General features: G+C 44.4%; 1 protein-coding gene across 6 annotated transcripts in view; it reads right to left on the reverse strand.

Annotated features, from left to right (window-relative positions):
* MVB12B (multivesicular body subunit 12B) overlaps positions 1 to 22,849 on the reverse strand; it is a 234,265-nt gene that overhangs the window by 197,756 nt on the left and 13,660 nt on the right. For 2 of the 6 annotated variants that reach the window (XM_089689995.1, XM_089689993.1), the window contains one exon: positions 7,154 to 7,248. The exons of 1 other annotated variant lie outside the window; for it this stretch is intronic. In XM_089689995.1, the coding sequence (XP_089546121.1) occupies positions 7,154 to 7,204 (51 nt within the window). In that variant the 5' untranslated portion in view covers positions 7,205 to 7,248. 3 more of the 6 variants (XM_089689996.1, XM_089689994.1, XM_089689992.1) reach the window with 3 other exon arrangements.

The raw sequence follows: 22,849 nt of genomic DNA on the forward strand, positions 1-22,849 counted from the left end.
CCCCCTGGCTGCACGTATATATGAACCCTTAGGCTACATTCACACACTGTGCGCCTATGGAATTCGGCCAAAACTGCGTGCTTTCCCAAAATGAACAGAATCAGGCTGCCATTTAGCAGACGCACAGTGGTGCCATTAATTCTTAATGTCACTCCCATGCATCTGGTAATGCACATGCTTTCGCGCACCCTCAAACTTATGGTGCTGCAGCAGGGGCGGACTGACAACTCATGGGGCCCCCGGGCAATAGGGGATCATGGGGCCCCTGTGTCCTTGCCCAAACTCAAAAAAGCCTATAAAAAAGGTACCAGGGGCATCTCATGGGGCCCCCTACAGACCCCGGGCCCTTGGGCACTGCCCGAGTTTTCAAATGGTCAGTCCGCCCCTGTGCTGCAGGACCATGCAGATTGGTATGGTGCGATTTTGCAAAAGGGTCAGGAACGTCTTTTGCACATTTCTCACAATTATACTAGCCCATTTTAATGAACACATAACATGCAGGAACGCACCCACACACTTCGTCGCACCTGCATGGTGTGAACAGAGCCTTAGGCCTCTTTTACACAGGTCGGCTACCGCACCATAAGCTCACAGATCCCCTGCTGATCGGAGCAGAGCGAGTGGATGACAAATCTGTATTCACTCAGTTTCTGCAGAGCGGACATGGATAGAGCCAGCTTTGCTGAACATGCGACTGGGGATAAACAAACTCAGCTGTCCATTTGCACCCGACTGCCCTCCGATCCACCAAAAGGTAAGAGAACGGATCCCCTTCTGGTTTTTTAGTGGACCAGATCTGACCTAGAGGTAGGCAGGTATAAAAGGACACAAGTCTGTTTACACCCGCCTGTCCATAGGTGATGGATACACCTTTCAATCAGGTCAGCTGAAAAACTGACAGGTGGACCTGATCGGAACGGCCATGTGAACCTGTTACTTCGCTCTGCATTTACAAGAATATCTAATCAGGTTGAAACACATGAGGCCAGAATTAGGCTCCATTCACATTTTGAGATTTGGGATCACAGGCAGAATCGCTGCGATTCTTCCCACAATCCTAAATCGCGTGACATTATCCTTCAACAGCACCCCAAACACGATGCAATTCTGCTGCAAGGGTCACACCATAAACCATGCCTTTACAAAATCGCATGAAGCTTGTCGCCCGAAAAGGAGCAGGAGCTTCTTTTTCAGGCAACTAATGTTGCCGTTTTGTTCAGTAAGTGCAAAAAGATACCCGATTAACCCCCCCCCCCCCCGAAATCCTGAGTTGATAACTTTCTGTGCTCCCTGTCTGTGATGACAGTTGTCACTGTACCCAGCTGTTTGAGGGCTACAGAACACCTGCACCCTTTGTTATGGAGAACATAAAAGGGAGGTGTTCTGTAGTTTTAAAACACTTCCTGTCCCAGAATGACAAGGCTCCTCCTTCAAAGGTACAGTACAACGAGTAAAGGTTGTCACCCTTAGCCAGGACAATTGTTACTGGCAGGATCTCCAAGATATGAAGCCTGAAAAGAGAACATTTTTGCATTCATCACATATCTCATCTAAGGATAAGTAAACTGCAATATATTACGTTTTTGAGTTTACACTGATCAGCCATAATTGTATGACTGCCCACCTAATATTGAGTAGGTCTCGCTTTGTCGCCAAAACAGCCCTGACCCATCAAGGCATGAACTCCACTAGACTGCTGAATATATGCTGTGGTATCTGTAACCAAGCTGTCAATAGCAGATCCTTTAAGTCCAGTAAGTTACGAGGTGGGACCTCCATAGATTGCACTTTGAGGTGGTCGATTGGATTGAGATCTGGAGAATTTGAAGGCCAAGTCATCACCTCAAACTCGTTGTGTTCCTCAAACCATTCTTTAGCCATTTTTGCAGTGTGGAAGGGAGCATTATCCTGCTGAAGGAGACCACTACCATGAGGGAATACTGTTTCCATGAAGGGGTGTACTTGGTCAGCAACAAAGTTCAGGTAGGTGGTACATGTCAAGTAACATCCACATGAACAGCAGGATCCAAGGTTTACCAGCAGAACATTGCCCAAAGCATCATAGTGCCTCTATCGACTTGCCTTCTTCCCATACTGCATCCTAGTTCCAGCTCTTTCCCAGGTAAGTGACACAAAACGCACCTGGTGATCCACATGATGTAAAAGAAAATGTGCTTCATCAGACCGGCCACCTTCTTCCATTGCACTGTGGTCCAATTCTGATGCTTGCATGCCCATTGTAGGCACGTTTGGCTGTGGACATGGGTCAGCATGGCACCCAGACTGATCTGCGGCTACACAGCCCCATACACAACAAACGGATGTCCATTTTTTCTTCTTTTAACACATCAACTTCAGGGGCAGCATGTTTACTTGCTGTCTAATATATCCCACCCACTTTCAGTTGCCTTTGTAATGATATAATCGATGTTATTCACTTAACCTGTCCTAAAGTTATGGCTGATCGGTGTAGATACACTTTAAAGGCTCACTTCACCTTTCTGACTACGATATGCTAAAATTGGAGAGTGAAAAATCTGGTGCAGCTCTGCATAGAAACCAATCAGCTTCTATTTTTTTTTTTTTGTCAAAGCCTAATTGAACAAGCTGAAGTTATTAGCTGATTGGTTGCCATGCACAGCTGCACCAGATTTTGCACGTTCCACTTTTGATAAATCAAACCCTTGTTTCATGTTGCACGGATATAAACACTGGTGTACTACAGCAACACGCCTGTCCGAGGACCATGTTTACCTGTACAGAGATGCATAGGGTGTTCTGTGCAGACAGTTCCATTCACGTCAATTGGGATGCAGCGTCTGCACAGATGATCCGCCAACCCTATTCACTTGTATGTAGTTTGATTAATCTGATCAGCCTTCCCGTATGAAAGAAACTTTACCCTTTTACTGCATAACTTAAAGCTGAATTCCAAGGAAACTAAAAATGCTTCCTTGCAGTAGGGCTGTTACCACAATGGTTAAATGCTCGTTTAGGTCTGGGGGGTGCAAGAAGCAGTTTTACTTACCAGATCCTCCACTCTCACAGGCTTCCTCTGGACTGTAAGATTGGTCCCTTCAGCCTCTTCTCTTTCTCCGTTGGTGGCAACCCTCTGACATCATCAAGTCCAATGCAGAGCCCATAGCCCTGAACTGGAGGCTGGGATGCAGAGGAATGGTCTATCTCTGGAGTGTAGGGGAGCATTGTCTGCTGGAGTAGCGGAAGATCTGGTAAGTAAAACTGCTTTTCCTGTTCCCGAGACCTAAGCAAGCATTTAACCCTTGCAGTGCAGGGGCAACCCCACTTCAAGGGAGGATTTAAAACAGACCAACAGGAAGCACATACAAAAACAAACAACAATATAACATTATCTAAACATAACATTAAAGTGTATGTAAACAAACAAATTTCTCTTATTTGCTCCCCTTTGTTCTGTTGAACAGATATAATACAACATTTTCAAATATATTTTAACAAGTGCAAAAAAAAAATTAAAAACCTATTCATCCAGCCTGAAATCTTGTAGCTGATAACTTCCTATATGCTGTGCCTCTGGATAGTTATCAGTTAACATTGTTCCTTGCTATCTCCTTGGACTAAAAAACACCTCCCCCTGTGATGTTAAAGAGAGGAGTTATATAGTCCTAACATACGCCCTGTCCTAGGATGACCATGCAGCTCCATATTCATTCTCACCCTAGGACAGGCAGTGTGTTAATGTCAGGTTAGAAGGAAAGAGTGTGAAAAATTAAAACTAATGGAGCTACCACATCTAAAGACTAGTAAGCCACAACACAATTAATTTTGTTCTTGGGTTTAGATATGCTTTAAGTGGGTCTTAAAGCTGGGACAGATTTGCCGATCACATGATCAATGTGATTGGCAGTCACAGTGGACACATGATCGGGAGCCCATCCCACCAGCTCCTAATCATAAACAGATCCCAGGAGCTGACTTTAATAGTGTGTGTGCTCTCAGCACAGAAACCTTGACTCCCATGGATGCATAGGTAGTGCGTTTGGGCATTAAAGACTGCCCTCCCCATTGCTGCAAATATGCGCTGCATGGTTGGTGAGAGGTGTATTGCATAACTAAATACAGACAAAAAGAAAGAACATATGAAAACAAAAGGAAATAAGACATTAGCTAAACAAAACATTAACCCTTTCATGCCAACAGCTGTCAATCATGACTTCTGACGAGAAGCAAGTGAGACAGGCACCTGATCACGTGACTGCTGTGGGAACCAATTGCTTGATCAAGCAGTCATGCCACCTCCATGTATTAAAGCTCAGTTAGGTGTCATGCACCCTGACCGTAAAGCCCCTGTGCAGGACAATCCAGTATTTTGGTTTGGTGGCGAAAAGCAAAGGCACACCATCCAGCCCCACTGCTGGCAGCCTATAAAAGAGAGGCAGAAAGCTGCTGCAGCTAGATAGTTGTAATGTTTAGTGCAGTATGCACCCAGAAACTAGTGCCCGGAACAAGGATTTCTTGCATTTGAGGCATTCACTCCCGGAGCACATACTGCCCCAATTGTAAGTATCAGTCAGTGCACCGTCCAACCTAAGCAGCTTTCAGCCGCTCATAGAGTTTACAGGCTGCCGGCAGTGTGGTTGGACAGTGCGTCTCTGCCATTTTTGTGCAGGTGGAAGGCACAAACTCATGCACAAGAGCTAACGTTCAACGTGCATGATACTTAAATATGCTTTAAGTCAAGGAGGGGCATGGCTTTCTGATCACATGACTGATGTGATTAGCTCTCACAGCAGTCACTGGAACTTATCCTGCTGGTTCCAGTTTAGAAACCGTGACTGAGAGCTGTGAGCACACAACCTCAGACCATCGTGGACACATGTGCGGCAGCTGGGTATTAAAGTGGAATATAAGGATAACTCTAACTATTCTTAAAAATGTTCCTTCCCTCCTCCCCATCCTACCTATCTTGTATATAAAAAAAATGATCTGTGTCCTTACCTATTTTGAACCTGCTCCAGTCCGGTCACGTGATCCTGCAGCTCTGGCTCCCCTGTGTCAGAGAGCAGCTGCTGTAGGCTAGAGGAGAGAGTGCCAATAGAAGAGGGGCCATGGGAGCCTATACGTGACTTCACTGGCCAGGGAATTCACAGCCGCTGTCGAGTGCTCTCTTACACAGGGGAGCCGAATGACTGCACCTGATTAAAAAAAAAATAGGTAAGCGCACAGATCTTTTTTTAAGAATTGTTAGCCTTTACTACCTTAATGGGCCCTTTCACATGGGCATCCTGCTCAGGTCTGCCTGTCCATTTTTTCAGGCAGACCTGATCAGAAGCTCCATGGGCAGGCTAATGTAAATAGACCTGTAACTCCTCTACTTCTGAATTTGTCCAGGTCTGGAAAAGAAAGAAAGAAAGAAAGAAAAAATGAAAAAAGACCCAGTCCTTTTTCTGTTTTCTCAGGCCTAAATGTGATGGATCAGAGGTAGCCTGATGTAAACTGGCGTAAGTCTGTTTACATCTGGGCAGCATAGTGGCTAAATGGTTAGCACTTCCGCCTGGCAGTACTAGGGTTGTTGGTTCGAATCACAACCACGGCACCACCTGCCTGGAGTTTGCATGTTCTCCCTGTGCCTGCGTGGGTTTCCTCCAGGTACTCCGGTTTCCTCCCACACTCCAAAGACATGCTGGTAAGTTAATTGGCTCCTGTCTAAATTGTCCCTAGTATGTGTATGTATGAATGTGAGTTAGGGACCTTAGATTGTACGCCCATTGAGGGTTAGGGACTGACATGAATGTACAATATATGTGTAAAGTGCTGCGTAAATTGACGGCGCTATATAAGTACCATAAATATTAAATCTGGCCGCCCCTAGCGCCATCACGGGTCTGCTTGCTTCTACTGTCAAAATGCAAATGCACACTGAATGGGCACAGGTGTCAAAAAACTGCTGTTCAGCTCAGAGTTAGAAGGATCTGCACAGGGATACCCTGCTGAATGGAGTGGACCGGCTCTGTGTGAAACAGCCCTAAGGCCCACTCTACCTGCTGCCACTGCTGAGATTAGGGAACGCACAGCTGATACAGTCCCTCCAATGTACACAATGATCATTAGGGATGAGACGGGGCATCCTCCAAACTCATCTCTAGCCAACTTGCACTCCTTTTTTTTTTTTCCATATAAAGCCAAAGAACTGCAAGCCGGTTCTTTGTTTACACAAGCCATCCTGCAGCTCATTGGCTTAAAAAAAGAGAGCAGAAGGTTGGAGTGGCAATGAGTTCAGCTATTGGTGAGTTCAGATTGTAGATAGTGATAAGGTTGGCATGTGGCTAGTGAGGAGTTCAGAGTGCAGATGAATTTGACATGTGAGGAGTGCGGTGTGTGTGTGTGGACGGCGAGCAATTTGGAGCGCAGGCGGACGGTGAGCAATTTGGAGCGCAGGCGGACGGTGAGCAATTTGGAGCGCAGGCGGACGGTGAGACATTTGGAGCGCAGGCGGACGGTGAGACATTTGGAGCGCAGGCGGACGGCGAGCAGTTCGGAGTGCGGTCAGTGAAGAGTTTGGTATGTAATGAGTTTGAAGTGCGGCTAGTGGTAAGTTTGAAGAATGCCTGAGCTCATCTCTACCCCATCATCACCTGCTAATCCCCCCTCTTGCATCATCACAAACACACGTGTGCGGGGTTACCAGCGCCAGGCTTCACCTCCAAAAGTAGGCCTCTTTCCTCCAAATATTTAGATTCTCTTCCGCAGAGGCTTTCACCATTCATTTAGCACACAGACAACGGAAATGCCCAATTTTCTGGCTGCACGCCTCAGCTTCATACATCACCACAACACATAAGTGAGGGACATTGCACACACAGAGAAGGGAGATTTGAGGCTGGTTGCCATGGAAAGGGAAGGAAGGAAGGAAGGGGGGTGGAGGAGGGAGGATTACAGAGAGAAAAACAAATGCTGCAATGGAGGAGAGCAGCTCTCATCCACAACATCACGCCATGCATCCCCAGGAGGACAGGAAGGGTTAATACAGACATCTACTTCTCCAGGGGGCTCAGGCCTGGCGGCTTCCAGGAAGCCATGGCCATCCACTACCACTGAGGACAATAGACAGACACAGGACACAGGCGCTCTGCTTTGTAGATGAAGGAGGAGGAGGGGGATGAAGACACTTAACTGTTAAGCGTGGAAAATCGTCCCTTCTTTTCATGCAAAGGCAGCTGTTCATTGCCAGGCGAGGAGGGAGAGGAGGGAGGTCTGGAGGGGGAGAGGCTGAACAGAGAGAGAAAAGAGAGAGACAGATGATACACAGGCAATGGAGGAGGGGAGGATGTCTCCTTACCCTGGGTGTGTGACAGGCTCTGGGCTGCTGACCCTTCTCCCCCACCCCTGATCCAAGCTGCAGGATGGGCCCCCCACACTTCACATCAGACACCTCCTGTCCTGGCCATTTAAACTTTACAGCCAGCAGCAATGACAGTGTGTGCAACCAGGAGGAAGGATGCTGCCCCTAGTGGTCAAGATGTATAACTGCAGGGGTGTGTGTTACCACTCAACTCTGTTTACATTCACTGAGAAAGAAATGTCCCCAAATGTATAATATATACTTGTATATAAATATCCCCAAATGTATACAACACAATGTATAGAAATGTCCCCAAATGTATACAATATAGATAAATATCCCCAAATGTATACAACATACTGCATATAAATTTCCCCAAATGTATAGGATATATACAAATGTCCCAAAATAGATTTTATATATATATATATATATATATATATATATATATATATATATCCCCAACTGTATACAAGTGTACATATATATAATCTGTACATAGACATTACATTACATCATAGGGAACCTTAGGGGCTCATTCACAAAAGTAATTGTGTGAGCCACAGTTTTACCACCTCTACCACTTACCTGAACTGATGCATGCAGCCAATCAGGACTGTACACATGCCACGATGAAAATTATAAGGTCAGTTCACCTTGAGGGTTCATTCACGCCAGAGCGCATTCCCAACATATGACAACTAAAAAATAATAGTTCCCTATAAATGCAGTTCACACCAGCACATTGCATTGCATTTGCCCAGCGCTTAAAAAAAGGACAGCATGCACTACTTTTTTTTTTTCAGCACAGTGCAAGGCAAAGTGTTCAAATGTCCACAAACACATATAAATGCAATGTACTGCAAGGCAAATCAAAGCAAACATAGCAAAAACAAACAAACAAAAAAAGAACCCATGTAAAATGCACACCAATGTGTTACAAAAAGTCAATGTGTATGCATTAATGCATGAGTTGTGGTGTGAATGAACTCTTTTGGCCCTTTAACACTGATCAGTTTTATTTTAAGTTGAAAAACCAGAAGAAAAATGTATGAAAACATATTCCTTTATTCTTTGGAACTCTTTGCACTGGTCAAACTCTTGCACAGCGTTTTTAAAAGCTGCATTTTTGGTGCATGTTTGGTGAAAGGAGCAGTGCTGATTTCACACTGCTCCATTGTAAAAATGCATATGCCTTTTTGATGCATTTCTCATTCATTTCCGGATGCACCTGTGAAAAATGGACGTCACCCAAAAACGCAAACGTGATGAATTTTTTTTAATACTTTTTTTCTGCTGTTTCTATTTATTTCAATAAAGAGGTGCATTTTTTTACTGCACCAAAAATGAAGCAAGCAGGACTTTTAAAAATGCAACTGAAATGCAACTAACTGGTTTGAAGAGTTCCATAGGATTTAAAGTGGTTGTAAAGGCTCAAGGTTTATTACCTTCATGCAATGTATGCATGAAGGTAAAAAAACCTTCTGTGTGCAGCAGTCCCCCCAGCCCCCTAATACTTACCTGAGTCCCATCGCGATCCATCGATGTGCACAAAAGCCTCAGCTGTCCCAGGTCTCTACCTCCTCATTGGCTGAGACAGCAAGCGGGGGTCATTGGCTCACACTGCTGTCAATTACAGCCAGTCAGCCAATGAGGAGAGAGAGGGGATGGGCCAAGCCACGGCTTCGTGTGTGAATGGATACACGGAGCATCAGCTTGGGAACAGCCTCCTTAGGTGCCCCCATAGCAAGCCAGGAGCGCCGGCAGGGGACCCAAGAAGAGGAAGATCCAGGCTTCACTTTGCAAAACCACTGCACACAGCAGATAAGTATAGACATGTTTGTTATTAAAAAAAAAATGAGGCTTTAGCATCGCTTGAAAGGAATGCATTTGTCATACAATTGTCTTCAGTTTTTTCTTACTGAAAAAAGTGCCCTTAAGAAACTGCGCCAAAAATTCACCTCTCCGTTGAAATGAATGGAAAACACATAAAATGCATCAAAACCATGCCACATTTGCGTTTTTGGTGCTATTTTTGAGTCACATGTTCATGTTGCACATGTGGAAGCAACAAGAAACACACATGAAATGTATCAAAAACACAGCAAAAACAAAAACAAAATGCGTTTTTACTGTGTTTTTGCAATGGAGTGTGGAACGCAGCCTTAAGCTTTCAAAATAAATAAATAATTTAAAAAATAACACAGGTGGCGCAAACACCTAGCACATTATCCAAGGTTTATTAAAATGTTAAAAAAGACAAAAAACATACTCACAAAATTAGCACATATAAAAGCCTTGAAGGCCACAGTGATGGGGAGAATGGTGGTAGAGTGTCCGACTGATGGTGTGGTTGGCCTGCTTATGCGTTTCAGGGACGTGTTCCTTTCCTTGAGCTCTGAGGAAAGGGACACAAGGAAACAGACACATCCCTGAAACATCCCTGAAATGTGTTAGCCCGACCACACCATCAGTCGGACACTCTGCCACCATTCCGGCCATCACTGTGGCCTTCAAGGCTTTTATATGCACTAATTTTGTCAGTATGTTTGTCTTTTTTAACATTTTAATAAACCTTGGATAATGCGCTAGGTGTTTGCTCAACCTGTGTGCTTTTTATTCAGTCGTTGAAATCCCCATCTGTGGAGGTCTGCATCTCCGGGACTTTATCCATAGGTCATCCACACACCAGAAACCTGGCCTCTCCCTGGTACTGGCCCCTTTGAGGCACTGGAGAGTTAGTTTTCTTAAGCTACTTTCACACTGAGTTTTTGAAGCGTTTTTGAGTAAAAAAAAAATCACCTGAAAAGCTCAAGAAAACTGCTTCCTTATGTATGTGAATGTATATCTATGTATGTTTTCAGACTGAAGCATTGTGCTTGCGGTGCGGTGTAAAAACATGTTTGGGGAGTTAAAAAAAGCCCCAAAAATGTCTCAAAGAAGTGTTTTTGGTGCAGTTTTAAGTCACGTCCTTTAAAAAAATTAGGCAAAAAAGCAGTAAAAATGCCTATGCATTTTTGCGGCAGATCAGTGTGAAAGTAGCCTTACCAAAAAGCTGCCTATACAGGTAAGGAGTTCTTGTACATAAAAACATTTTGAAAGTTAAACCTTACCCACATGGGTGTACTTAAATCAGAGTTCCACCAAAAAAGTGGAAGCTCCGCTTGTATGCCTCCTCCCTCCCTTCACTGACACATTTGGCACTATTTGGGGGGGAGCTGATACCTGGTTCTGACAGGTACCCGCTCCCACTTCCGACTCAGATCTCTGCAGCCCCCCTCCTTCCTTTGCAGTCTTCTGTTTAAAAAAACAGGCCCCTTTCGCAGGGGTGTTCTGTCTGCCCATTTTTTTCATTCATCTTTTGACAGATGAAAAACAAGTGACAGCAATGCTGTGAGCAAAGCGATGTAAATGGACGTCATCCATTTTACATAAGTTTTTCATCTGCTTCTGTTCAGATCCGTTTTCTTTTAAATGGAGCAAGTCTGCATTTTGGTTCCATTTTGAAAAACAAAAGTGGACGAAAAACAGATGGAAACCGATGGAAATGGACAGAAACGGAACAGAACTAAACAGAAAATTATGTTAAATGATGTAAACTGGATCTGTTTTTTCTTAGCGAAAATGTCACTAAATGAACGACGACTGTGTGCAAGGGGCCAGCCTGCCGGTAGTGCTAACTGTCACATTTGCTTTTGATTTTAACTAAACTGTCAAACCATCAAATGGCTGGTTTCATAACTGATCACATGCAGCACATGTCCAGCACTGCAGATCAAACAGACGCTAAGAAGGCAGCTTCCTTGGCTCTATGATAGGAGGGTTTAGTTCATCTTTAAGTGTACATTTCTGCAAAGGGACATGTTTGTGCACATGGGATGCACAACTGTTCTGTGCATTCGCATGCAGGAAGTCGCGTTCACGTCTACTGGGACTCAGCAGCTGCAAGAACACAGCCACTGGTCCCAATTTGACCACTGTACAGGTGCGTGTCCCCGAACGCACACTGCCTGCACTCAGTGACACACACCTACACGACTGTCAAACATTACAGTTTCACAGGAAACCTTAGGGGCTCATTTACAAAGGCAGCCAAGGGAGGTGAAAGCAGGCGGTTGAGCCACAGTTTAACCACCCCTAACCACTTACCTGAATTACACCGTGCAGCCACTCAGCACTGTGTATACATTGTGTGCCTGCAGTGCTTTGCTTTGTGGCAAAAATTAAACAGCATGTTGCTTTAACACGTTCACGCCCAGCCTATAGGAGATTGACGGCCTGGCGGGACACTTGCCGTTGCGACTGGGCGTCATATGACGTCCTGTCAAAATGAGACACTCACGTGGCTGCGGGGCCACGCACTAGCGCGATCTACCACTGGCTGTGTCCACAGGACACAGCCGATAACATATCACTACACCGGCCCATTGTCGGTGTCATGTGACCAATCACAGCAGATCACATATCAATTTTATACAATGGATGGCTTACTGTCATGCCATCCATTGTATACAATTATGTTGTAAGCTGTGACTGGTCAAGGCAGTCACATGATACAGACAGGGCCAATCACAGCCCATCTGTATTATGTGATCAGCTTTGCCCAATCATAGTTAATCGCAACCAAAGACTGAATGATTAAGTTTCATTCCATAACAATTATTGCAAATATTAATGAAATACATTGGTATTAGCAATGATGTGTTTAAAAGAAAAATCCTGATCAGTTGCCCAGAGTAATTCATTGTTACTAAGGTAACATTGTATTGCTTTGGTCATAGTGTGCTGAAAAATAAAATAGTAAAAAAAAGAAAAAAATTTATAAAAAATAAAAAAAATAATAGAAACATTTGAAAAAAAATACAAATTCAATTATTATTTTTACCAAAGAAATGTAGCAGAATACATTTTGACCTACATTTATGAAGAAATGTTATTTATTTGCAAAATTTTATAACGAAGAAAAGTGTCTTTTTTTTTTCTTTTTTAAACGTTGCAGGTGTTTTTTGTTTTATTTAGCAAAAACTAAAAAACCTCAGTGGTGATTGAATACCACCAAAAGAAAGCTCTTTGTGTGAAATTTCTTAAATTTCATCTGGGTACAGTGTTGCATGACTGCGCAATTGTTATTCAAAGTGCGACAGCGCTGAAAGCTGGAAATTGGCCTGGGCAGGAAGGGGGTACAATATAAGTGCCCTGTATTGAAGTCGTTAAGCAGGCAGAACCACTACTAAACATAACCCATTTTAAGGGTTAAAGGGTTAGTTCACCTTTACCACAAAACTGCCTATGCAGATAAGGGGTGTCTGTAGATAAAAACAAGCTGTGCAGCTTTGGCCAGTGTCTTAGTTGCCAACTCTCCCGATCTGTCTGGGACACTCACTAATTTTCAGCAGTTGTCCCTACAAGACCTTGTCCAGGGCTGCATCCCAAAAATCATGGTCTGTTATGAACAGCTGCAAAAGTGCATTGAAGCAGCTGCTCTGTTTGTTGCCGGACAAATTCACAAACAGGCATCCATAAAGACACCTATAATTGTAGATGAGCAGCGTAGCAACCAATGGCACTGCTCATCTGGATAGGAGGATGGGGTTGCTGATGAGTTACTCCACCTCCCGCTGCCTCCTAAGGCAATCAGTACACTGCTGTAACCTGCCCATTCCTCAACCCTCCACATTTGACTCAAGAGAAGATGCAGGTGGAGCAAGGCTGGATGAGGGTGGGAGGGAGGGAGAGAAACTTGGACCTGCTTCTAGAAGAAAGCAAGGCACCATTTATACCACATCATGCAGCGTACAGGACTATGGCACAAAGAGCTCTGCAAAAACAGCTGAAGATGATCACTAACATTATGTCACACTAATGCTGGCTGCAGAAGTCGTATCATCATCGTGCTCACCTGTCCTGTGTGCAGATTAGGCAATGCTCACACTGGTTAGGAAATTATTCCCTTCGCTCTTCTCACCTTTTTACTTATTTATACTGCACACAGGGAGGGTAAACACACTGATGATGATGATTGGACTTCTGGAAGATGCTGCAGCCATCATTACATGTGAGTGTGTGACACAGTGTTCCTGCCGATCTTCAGCTGTTTCTGCAGAGCTTTTTGTGCCTGAGTCCTGTGTGGGCTGCATGATTTGTTTGTTTTCCTTTTATATTGCCTTTGCAGGACTTATGGCTCATGTACACTGCAGTTGCTAAACTGAAGTTTAGGAGCAGTTGTGTGTTTTTGGTTTTTTTTTCAGCAGCCCCTAAACTCTCCCTAATGTTTTCCTATGTGTCCATGTACACAAAGTTGTTTTACAGTAGTTTACAGGCAGTTGAGGCTACAGGCATTTTTTTGAAAGCACAAAAATCACGTTCAGGAGTAGAGTTTACCGGCGTTTCAAACGACAAATGCTTGTAACCGTGTGTAAACGCTTGTAAATGCGTTTAGGTGCGTTTGTGTGTAGACGCTTTTTTGGGCTTGTCCATATCCAGATGCTGTCCAGAGCCTTTTTTTTCATCAAAAATGCATGCACAGCGTTTTCCATGTATTCAAATGGACCCAGTACACCAGCGCAGTCAGTTCCAGGTTTTGTGTGCAGGAAAAAATGGTAGAACGTGCTGCATTATGCTCATGATGGAATCCATAGTGAATACAACCAGAAATGACAGGTCATCTCAACACATACTGCTCTCCCTGCTTCTACAAAATATCTGAAATAGTTAATTATTTACTATTTTTCAGTGAATTCTGGGCATTTGGGAGGGTCTCCTGAGGTTATCTCTTAAAAATGCTTCTAAACGCAAACACGCATAAATGCGTCTAAAAGTGCATAAACGCGGCTAAACTGACATTTTTAACCTATGTTTTCTAGCAGTCAGTTTCCAGCAGTCAGAAAAGTTTTTCAAATGCCCAGTGTACATGAGCCCTTAGGCTAGGAACTTCACAGACTTATTAACCATTTACTGTCCTGCTAACAGTGCTTGGAAAATAGACTGTTAGTAAAACAAAAACATGAACAACTGCTTTTTAATGTCATTTTGTCATATCTTCCAAGCTGGAAGAACACCGGTTTCTAGTCTTTGGCCATCTCCTGTAGTATGTCTGCAGTCTCTGACCCTCTCCTGTGCTATGACTGCAGTCTCTGACCATTTCCTGTACTATGTCTGCAGTCTCTGACCATCTCCTGTACTATGCCTGCAGTCTCTGACCATCTCCTGTAATATGCCCGCAGTCTCTCACCCTCTCCTGTAGTAGATCTGCAGTCTCTCACCCTCTCCTGTAGTAGGTCTGCAGTCTCTGACCCTCTCCTGTAGTAGGTCTGCAGTCTCTGACCCTCTCCTGTAGTAGGTGTGCAGTCTCTGACCCTCTCCTGTAGTAGGTCTGCAGTCTCTGACCCTCTCCTGTAGTACTGTAGGTCTGCAGTCTCTGACCCTCTCCTGTAGTACTGTAGGTCTGCAGTCTGCGACCCTCTCCTGTAGTACTGTAGGTCTGCAGTCTGTGACCCTCTCCTGTAGTACTGTAGGTCTGCAGTCTGCGACCCTCTCCTGTAGTACTGTAGGTCTGCAGTCTGCGACCCTCTCCTGTAGTACTGTAGGTCTGCAGTCTGCGACCCTCTCCTGTAGTACTGTAGGTCTGCAGTCTGCGACCCTCTCCTGTAGTACTCTCTCCTGTAGTACTGTAGGTCTGCAGTCTGCGACCCTCTCCTGTAGTGCTGTAGGTCTGCAGTCTGCGACCCTCTCCTGTAGTACTGTAGGTCTGCAGTCTGTGACCCTCTCCTGTAGTGCTGTAGGTCTGCAGTCTGCGACCCTCTCCTGTAGTGGGTCTGCAGTCTGCGACCCTCTCCTGTAGTGGGTCTGCAGTCTGCGACCCTCTCCTGTAGTGGGTCTGCAGTCTGCGACCCTCTCCTGTAGTGGGTCTGCAGTCTGCGACCCTCTCCTGTAGTGGGTCTGCAGTCTGCGACCCTCTCCTGTAGTGGGTCTGCAGTCTGCGACCCTCTCCTGTAGTGGGTCTGCAGTCTGCGACCCTCTCCTGTAGTGGGTCTGCAGTCTGCGACCCTCTCCTGTAGTGGGTCTGCAGTCTGCGACCCTCTCCTGTAGTGGGTCTGCAGTCTCTGACCCTCTCCTGTAGTGGGTCTGCAGTCTCTGACCCTCTCCTGTAGTGGGTCTGCAGTCTCTGACCCTCTCCTGTAGTGGGTCTGCAGTCTCTGACCCTCTCCTGTAGTGGGTCTGCAGTCTCTGACCCTCTCCTGTAGTGGGTCTGCAGTCTCTGACCCTCTCCTGTAGTGGGTCTGCACTCTGCGACCCTCTCCTGTAGTGGGTCTGCACTCTGCGACCCTCTCCTGTAGTGGGTCTGCACTCTGCGACCCTCTCCTGTAGTGGGTCTGCACTCTGCGACCCTCTCCTGTAGTGGGTCTGCACTCTGCGACCCTCTCCTGTAGTGGGTCTGCACTCTGCGACCCTCTCCTGTAGTGGGTCTGCACTCTGCGACCCTCTCCTGTAGTGGGTCTGCACTCTGCGACCCTCTCCTGTAGTGGGTCTGCACTCTGCGACCCTCTCCTGTAGTGGGTCTGCACTCTGCGACCCTCTCCTGTAGTGGGTCTGCACTCTGCGACCCTCTCCTGTAGTGGGTCTGCACTCTGCGACCCTCTCCTGTAGTGGGTCTGCACTCTGCGACCCTCTCCTGTAGTGGGTCTGCACTCTGCGACCCTCTCCTGTAGTGGGTCTGCAGTCTCTGACCCTCTCCTGTAGTGGGTCTGCAGTCTCTGACCGGGTCCTGTAGTAGGTCTGCAGTCTCTGACCATCTTTTGTATCATGTCCGCAGTCTCTGACCATCTCCTGTAGTATGTCTAGCACTAAATATTATACACAACCATTTGATGTGTTGGTTAGAGTTGAGGTTTATATCAGGGAAAAAACTAATTCCTGTGATGGTGGAGATGAGCAGTAATGGCCTCTCTTAGCAACATCCTGGGAGTATTCCTGTCAGGCTTTGGGAGGTACGTAAAAGGCCTACACCTATACCAAGGGCATTATTCAAGTTTAGTCAGAACTTGCTTTTACCTCCAGACATCCCCCACCTTCACAGGCAGTTTTTTTTGTAAATGTGAACTAACTCTTTAAACCGCATGTGGCATTTCGGCATGTGATACCACCACCAAACATGACACATTCAAGAGAATGGGGCCACGCTGCAACCGCATGCAATGCAATGCAAACAATTACAGCATTTTTAGAGTTAGGCCTCATTCACGTTTGCGTACACCAGCATAAATACATACATGTGTACGTACGAGCACTGCCAGAGCCCTACAAAATGACCTCCAGCAGGCCACTGGTGTGGATGTCTCTGACCAAACAATCAGAAACAGACTTTATGAGAGTGGCCTGAGGGCCTGACATCCTCTAGTGAGCCCTGTGATCACTGCCATAGAACTCGATTGGCATTTGCCATTGAACACCAGAATTGGCAGATCCGCCATAGGTACCCTGTGCTTTACACAGATGAGAGCAGGTTCACCCTGTGACAGACGTGAAAGGGTCTGGAGAAGCCATGGAGAATGTTATGCTGCCTGTAACATCATTCAGTATGACTGTTTTGGTGGTGGGTCAGTGACGGTCTAGGGAGGCATATCCATGGAGGGACGCACAGACCTCTACAGGCTAGACAATGGCACCTTGACTGCCATTAGGTATCGGGGTGAAATCCTTGGACCCATTGTCAGACCCTACACTGGTGCAGTGGGTCCTGGGTTCCTCCTGGTGCACAACAATGCCCGGCCTCATGTGGCGATGTGATGGATTTGGTAAAATGCCTATTTCGTTTCCTATTGAATATATATATATATACGCTATTTCTATAAGTTTTATAAATATTTACTTTTATACTTTAATACATATGTTGTGTGAATATTTTCTGCCTGCTGGGCTTTGTGGTACTATAAGAAATCCTTGCTTAAGAAATGTCTGCTCACACACACAGACCCCCTCCCACCGTGTGATTTGGGAAACAAAGGAATGTTTTTCTTCTCTATGAGATAAGACTGAAGAAGATCACACCTATACCATGACGGAGATTGTTTTCGTGTGGAAATGACCAATCAAAGACTAATATAATGCTTATGCTGTTGTCACATGACTCTCGCATCATTCTGCATATATAAGCTCACTTTCTCATTATAATAAACTAGAAGTATTCATAGACTGAACTTGTGTGTCAGCGTGAGTCCCTTCCAATGTGCGCACATTTCAAAGCTAGCGTCATAAATTTTGGACAGGAACAGATAAGCAGTGGACGATTTCAGTCCGTGACTAAAGCAGCGAGAGTATGCAAGCGGTTCCTGGAGGATGAAGAAATTGATACCATTGAATGACCCCCACGTTCGCCTGACTTAAATCCAATAGAACACCTCTGGGATATCATGTTTTGGTCCATCCGACACCGCCAGGTTGCACCTCAGATTATCCAGGAGCTCAGTGATGCCCTGGTCCAGATCTGGGAGGAAATACCCCAGGACACCATCTGTCGTCTCATTAGGAGTATGCCCCGATGTTGTCAGCCATGCATGCAAGCACGTGGGGGCCATACAAACTACTGAGTATCATTTTGAGTTGCTGCAATAACATTTCAGCAAAATGGACTAGCCTGCTGCATCATTTTTTCACTTTGTTTTTCGGGGTGTCTTTGAATGCAGTCCTCTGTAGGTTGATAATTTTCATTTCCATCAAATGGTGGGGCATCCTTACATTCCTAACACATTACCCAGTCCATATCAGTATAGATGTCCAGAAAGAGATTTTTCCCCATTGAGGTCTGATGTGTTTTCAAAGTGTTCCTTTAATTCTTTTGAGCAGTGTACATGCGATGCAAGCAGCTGCAGTGCGGTAGGTCAGCATTTTGAAAGTTAGGCCTCATTCCTGATCTATGTCAAGTAAGGACCAGCACATTGAATACAAATTGAATGGACTGTTCAAATTTTCCCTCATTTTGCACAATTTTGGTAAGTTTATGGGAGATTGTACAAAGAATGTAATATGTATGGTCATACTAAAGGTGTGTTGTCGCACTTCTAGCATTGGGAAACCTATTTATTGCAATGGGCTGCCATACATGTGACAAAACGTGGAAATGAAGCTTGGCAATCATTAGATGTGTTGGCTAAATTAGTTTTCTTTTTTAGGCTTTTTACCCTCTCTGTTTTCACCTGGTGATCTGGCAAGTAACACACCTCCTGTATTAGAATTTCCCCACTCTGGATGAAGTAGCACAGGAAGCACAGCATACAACAGCATTGTCAGTCTGGGGGGAGGGAGTGTTAAATGTATTAGCATATTTGAATACACTAACAAATTGAGGCTAACCTCCAGCTAATACTTTATAAACACTTCCAGCAAACAGTTCCTTCTTTTTGGAAAAAAGGATTTACATGAATAAATAAAAGCTTGCCATTGTAAGCACCCCTGTGCATGTTAAGTTGTTTGTCTCATCCATGTAAACCGATACATTCTGCTGGAGAGCTTGTTCATTTGAAAAACAACAGACTTACAGGCAGTGTTTCCAGGTGAAAATAGAAAAAAGCCTAAAAAAAAGCTGATGCAGCCATCATATCTAAGATTCGGAAAGCTGCAATATAATAAATGTTTGCTTTTCGGTTTAATGCCGTATTATGAATCTATTTAACCTTTGCATATTTTCTTTTTAGCATTTTTTAGTTTTTTTTTTTTTTGCAAACCCTGCATGCCTTGCTTGCTGCATTCTGAGCACTGTCGACAATGAGTGGCACTGTGTTCATGCACTATTGTACTGTGAATGCAGCTGAGGCCCCATTCACATGAGGCAATTTGAAATCTCAGGCAGAATTGCAGCAATTGCACCTCCTAGCAAATGCATAATGCACATTTGGGTTCCATTATTCTCAAAAGAGAAGTTTTTCTTTATTTTTCCCCCAAATCATACTTACCTAGGTGGATGCAGCATTGGTCCGATGCTGCATCTGTTCCTGCTGGCTCTAAGTGTGAAAACTCAGCAATCACATGACCGAGTTCTCACCGCCGCTGTGAGCAGAGAGCAGTGACTGTAAAACTGTAAAATATACGTGATTTTGCGCACCGTGCCACCCTGTAGCAGTATTTTTGCTATAGAGCAGTGCGGAAGTGGTTAACAAGCTGTGAGGAAGCGATATGTTACTTCCTCACCACCTGATTTAACCCTATAATTGCCACACGGTTGTTGCGCAGTTCTGGCACGGCCCCATAGAACTGCATTAGTCACATTTGGTGATGGCAGGGCTGTGCTACTGTATATTAGTGTTCGAGCAGGCAGTTGGAGACAGTAAAACTGTCTGATTTTACCCCCCCCCCTCCCAGCCTTACATGTGAACAAGCCCTTAGCTCTTGTCCTGTTAACCATTATCACCAAAACTGAAAGCGAATGAAAATCACAAATTTTGGGTTGTCACCAGAACAGAAATAGAAGAATAAACTTCCAATGGGGGACACTAGTTCTGGTGATAGCCAGGAATTTTCTCAAGACAAGGGCAATCCCCCCCCCCTAGGGGACACAGGTGACAACGTAAACCTGATTCCCGTACTCTATCCAAAATGGGGAAAAAAAGTTGTGCCTACAGTTCTACTTTAATAAGCACAGTATAGAGTACAGAGTTGCCTCCTTCCTCTGCAACACATCAGCTCATGCAGGTTCCCCCATCACCTCTGAGAACGCAGGTGACAGCTGTCCCTGGACCCCAGGCTCTAGTCCTGGTTTCCAAGCTATACTCCTGAAAGTTTTGAATATGTCATTTTTAAAACAATCAATTGCAATCAAAGGCTAAGTTCACCTTTTGCAGATCTATTTAGCCCTTTTGCTGCCAGGTCCGTACGTCATAAGGACCTGACAGCAGAAGGGTTTTATAGACAATCCAGTGGCCACAGCCACCAAGATTGTGTATAACACTGACAGGCACTGGATTGTCTATAAAATCCCCTGCTGTCAGGTCCATACCTGACCTGCCTGTCAGGTGGAAGTAGTCGGGCAGCTGCGCTACTGCCCAATTGCTTCCACAGCCCCTGGTACTGGTGCCCCCTGCGCATTCCCGTCATGTATCTGGACCCTGCTGTGATGGAAAAAAAATTTAAGTTAAAAAAAAAAAATTTTCTTGCAAAAAAATAAAGCTACACCCAAGCACATAACATCAAATGGTTAAAAGACGTGACCATGCAGACAATGAGCCCCAGTGGAGTATAAAAAAAATTCAGAACTATTCATCCAGCAAAACTGAGTGTATGTTCGTTCTGTGTGAATACTGTCAAAATCGAATGATGGCTATTTTTTTTCTTCAAGTTGAATGTTCCCAGTTCATAAGAATAGCATGAGAAAGCTAAAGGCCTCATGCACACTGGACATTTTTGATGCTGTTCTTGGGGGCGTTTTTTTTTTTTTCTGCTTCCAAACTCCCCTGCATGTTAGCCTATGTATCCATGCATACATAGGAGTTTAGAGGCAGAAAAACTGTGCCGTCCCGTGCCATCCCTTCTCTCCCTCTTCTCTCCCTGGCTCCGGCATCTTAACTGTGGGCACCCGGCTGTGCCAATGTGTAGCTTCACTTCCAGGTGCCTACTGCGCATGCACGAGTCATGCTGCCCCTCTTGATTGTAGCAGCAGTCTTCTGGGACCTGTGATGTATCCCAGTAGACTTCGGGGAGAAAGGAACTAACAGTTGACTGTGGAATATTTATTGGCAAGGAAATGTCACAGATGAGCTTATTGCATAGGTGGCAACCTATTACAGTACCACGCTTGAATTCACCTGAGAGCGACCCATTCTTTCACAAATGTTTGTCGAAGCAGTCTGCATGCCTAGGTGCTTGAATGTATACACCTGTGGCCATGGAGGTGATTGGAACACCTGAATCCAATGATTTGGAGGGGCGTCCCAATACTTTTGGCAATATAGTGTATGTTGTGCGTGTGCAGCAAGAGATTAAAGCAGAGTTCCACCCAAAAGTGCTGATTATTATAATAAATATTTATTTCCTATGATCACTAGCTCCACCCTCATCCACACTGGACGTTTTTGCTATCTCTCCTAGAAGCCTTTACTCCTGGCCGTAGTCTTTTGGTAGAAAAAAAAATTTGACACCTGTAAACACATAAAATGCATTTATGCACATCAAGCGCTTGGGCGGTAATTCATGTCATTGGCCAGAATAATAATTTATTCTGGCCACTGAAATATGTCAATATAGTGTGTGTTTGTTTATATGTACTGTATGTGTGTTTGTGTGTGTATGTGTGTGTGTGTGTGTATATATATATATATATATATATATATATATATATATATATATATATATATATACACAGTATGTGTGTGTGTGTGTATATATGCATGGCAATCAAATTACTCATGGCATTATTTCATTATTTCAGATTTCTTTATTTCATGGCATAAGTTCAATAGCATCTAATGAAAGAACCATTTGCATGACATTTAGGGGAGTACATACATGTGATTTCTTATAAATGAAATCTGCACAGCAATTTGCTTAGTGAGAGTGCATTTACATTTGTTCTGTGAGAACGGGGCAAAAAAAAAAACGAATGTGATACAGTAATTTCATGTGCTGGATGAATGTTTTTCATTAAAGCCCAACTTCTAGAAACTTGAAAAATGGAAAATACTGCATCTGGTCACTAGATGGCTCTAAGTATCATATAAAGGTCATGTGATGCTGAGAGCCATCTAGTGGCCAAATGTGCTATTTTCTTTATTTTAAAGCCCAACTTCGGGAAATCTGAAAATTCTCTCTTGTCGTGGGGTGAGAGTCCACAGCTGGAACATAGGGGAGCACCATTTACCAGGGAGGGTAGTATCGGGCATGTAAAAGTGCATTATAAATTCCTTTTTTTAAAAAAAATAAATGATCGCTTAACTTCTGTTCACAGCTGCAAATGAGGCTTAGAGAGGTGGGGGAGGAGAAACAGCAGTAAGCCGATTTCCCCAGTGAATGGCTGTGCAGGGGGAGGGGGTGTCAGTACAAGTCTTGGCCATTGGAAGACCGGAAGATTCAAGGAGAACAGGATAGTTTTTAATACAATTACATGTTACAGCAGGCACATATCAGGAATATGAAATATTGGGTTTACATATTCTTTAATACTCTTTGATATTCCGCCAGAAGAATATGAAATGTTGCGTTAACATATTTTTAAATTTAAACTGAAAACAAAATCACATTTGGCCACTAGAGGGCTCTCGGTATAGAATTTTTTATATCCCACTTAGCGTCGCCTACTGGCCAGATCTGGTATTTACCTTTTTTTTTTTTTAATCCAGCAAAGGAAATTGTCTAACAATCATTTTTTTGTCTCAGTACTCACAGAATTGAATGTACATATACTTTCACTTCGTGAATTACTAAGCACATTTATTTTGTAAACTCAGTCCTCAACAAGCAATCTGTTTTTTCTCTTTATACATTTGTACTGCACCAGAATGAAGAAATGAAGGACTAATGAGAGAATCTGGATAGTTTGTATGG

The sequence above is a fragment of the Staurois parvus genome, unplaced genomic scaffold (genome assembly GCF_062004578.1).
Source record: "Staurois parvus isolate SC_StPar_1 unplaced genomic scaffold, SC_StPar_1.0 ptg000508l, whole genome shotgun sequence".
Lineage (NCBI taxonomy): Eukaryota > Metazoa > Chordata > Amphibia > Anura > Ranidae > Staurois > Staurois parvus.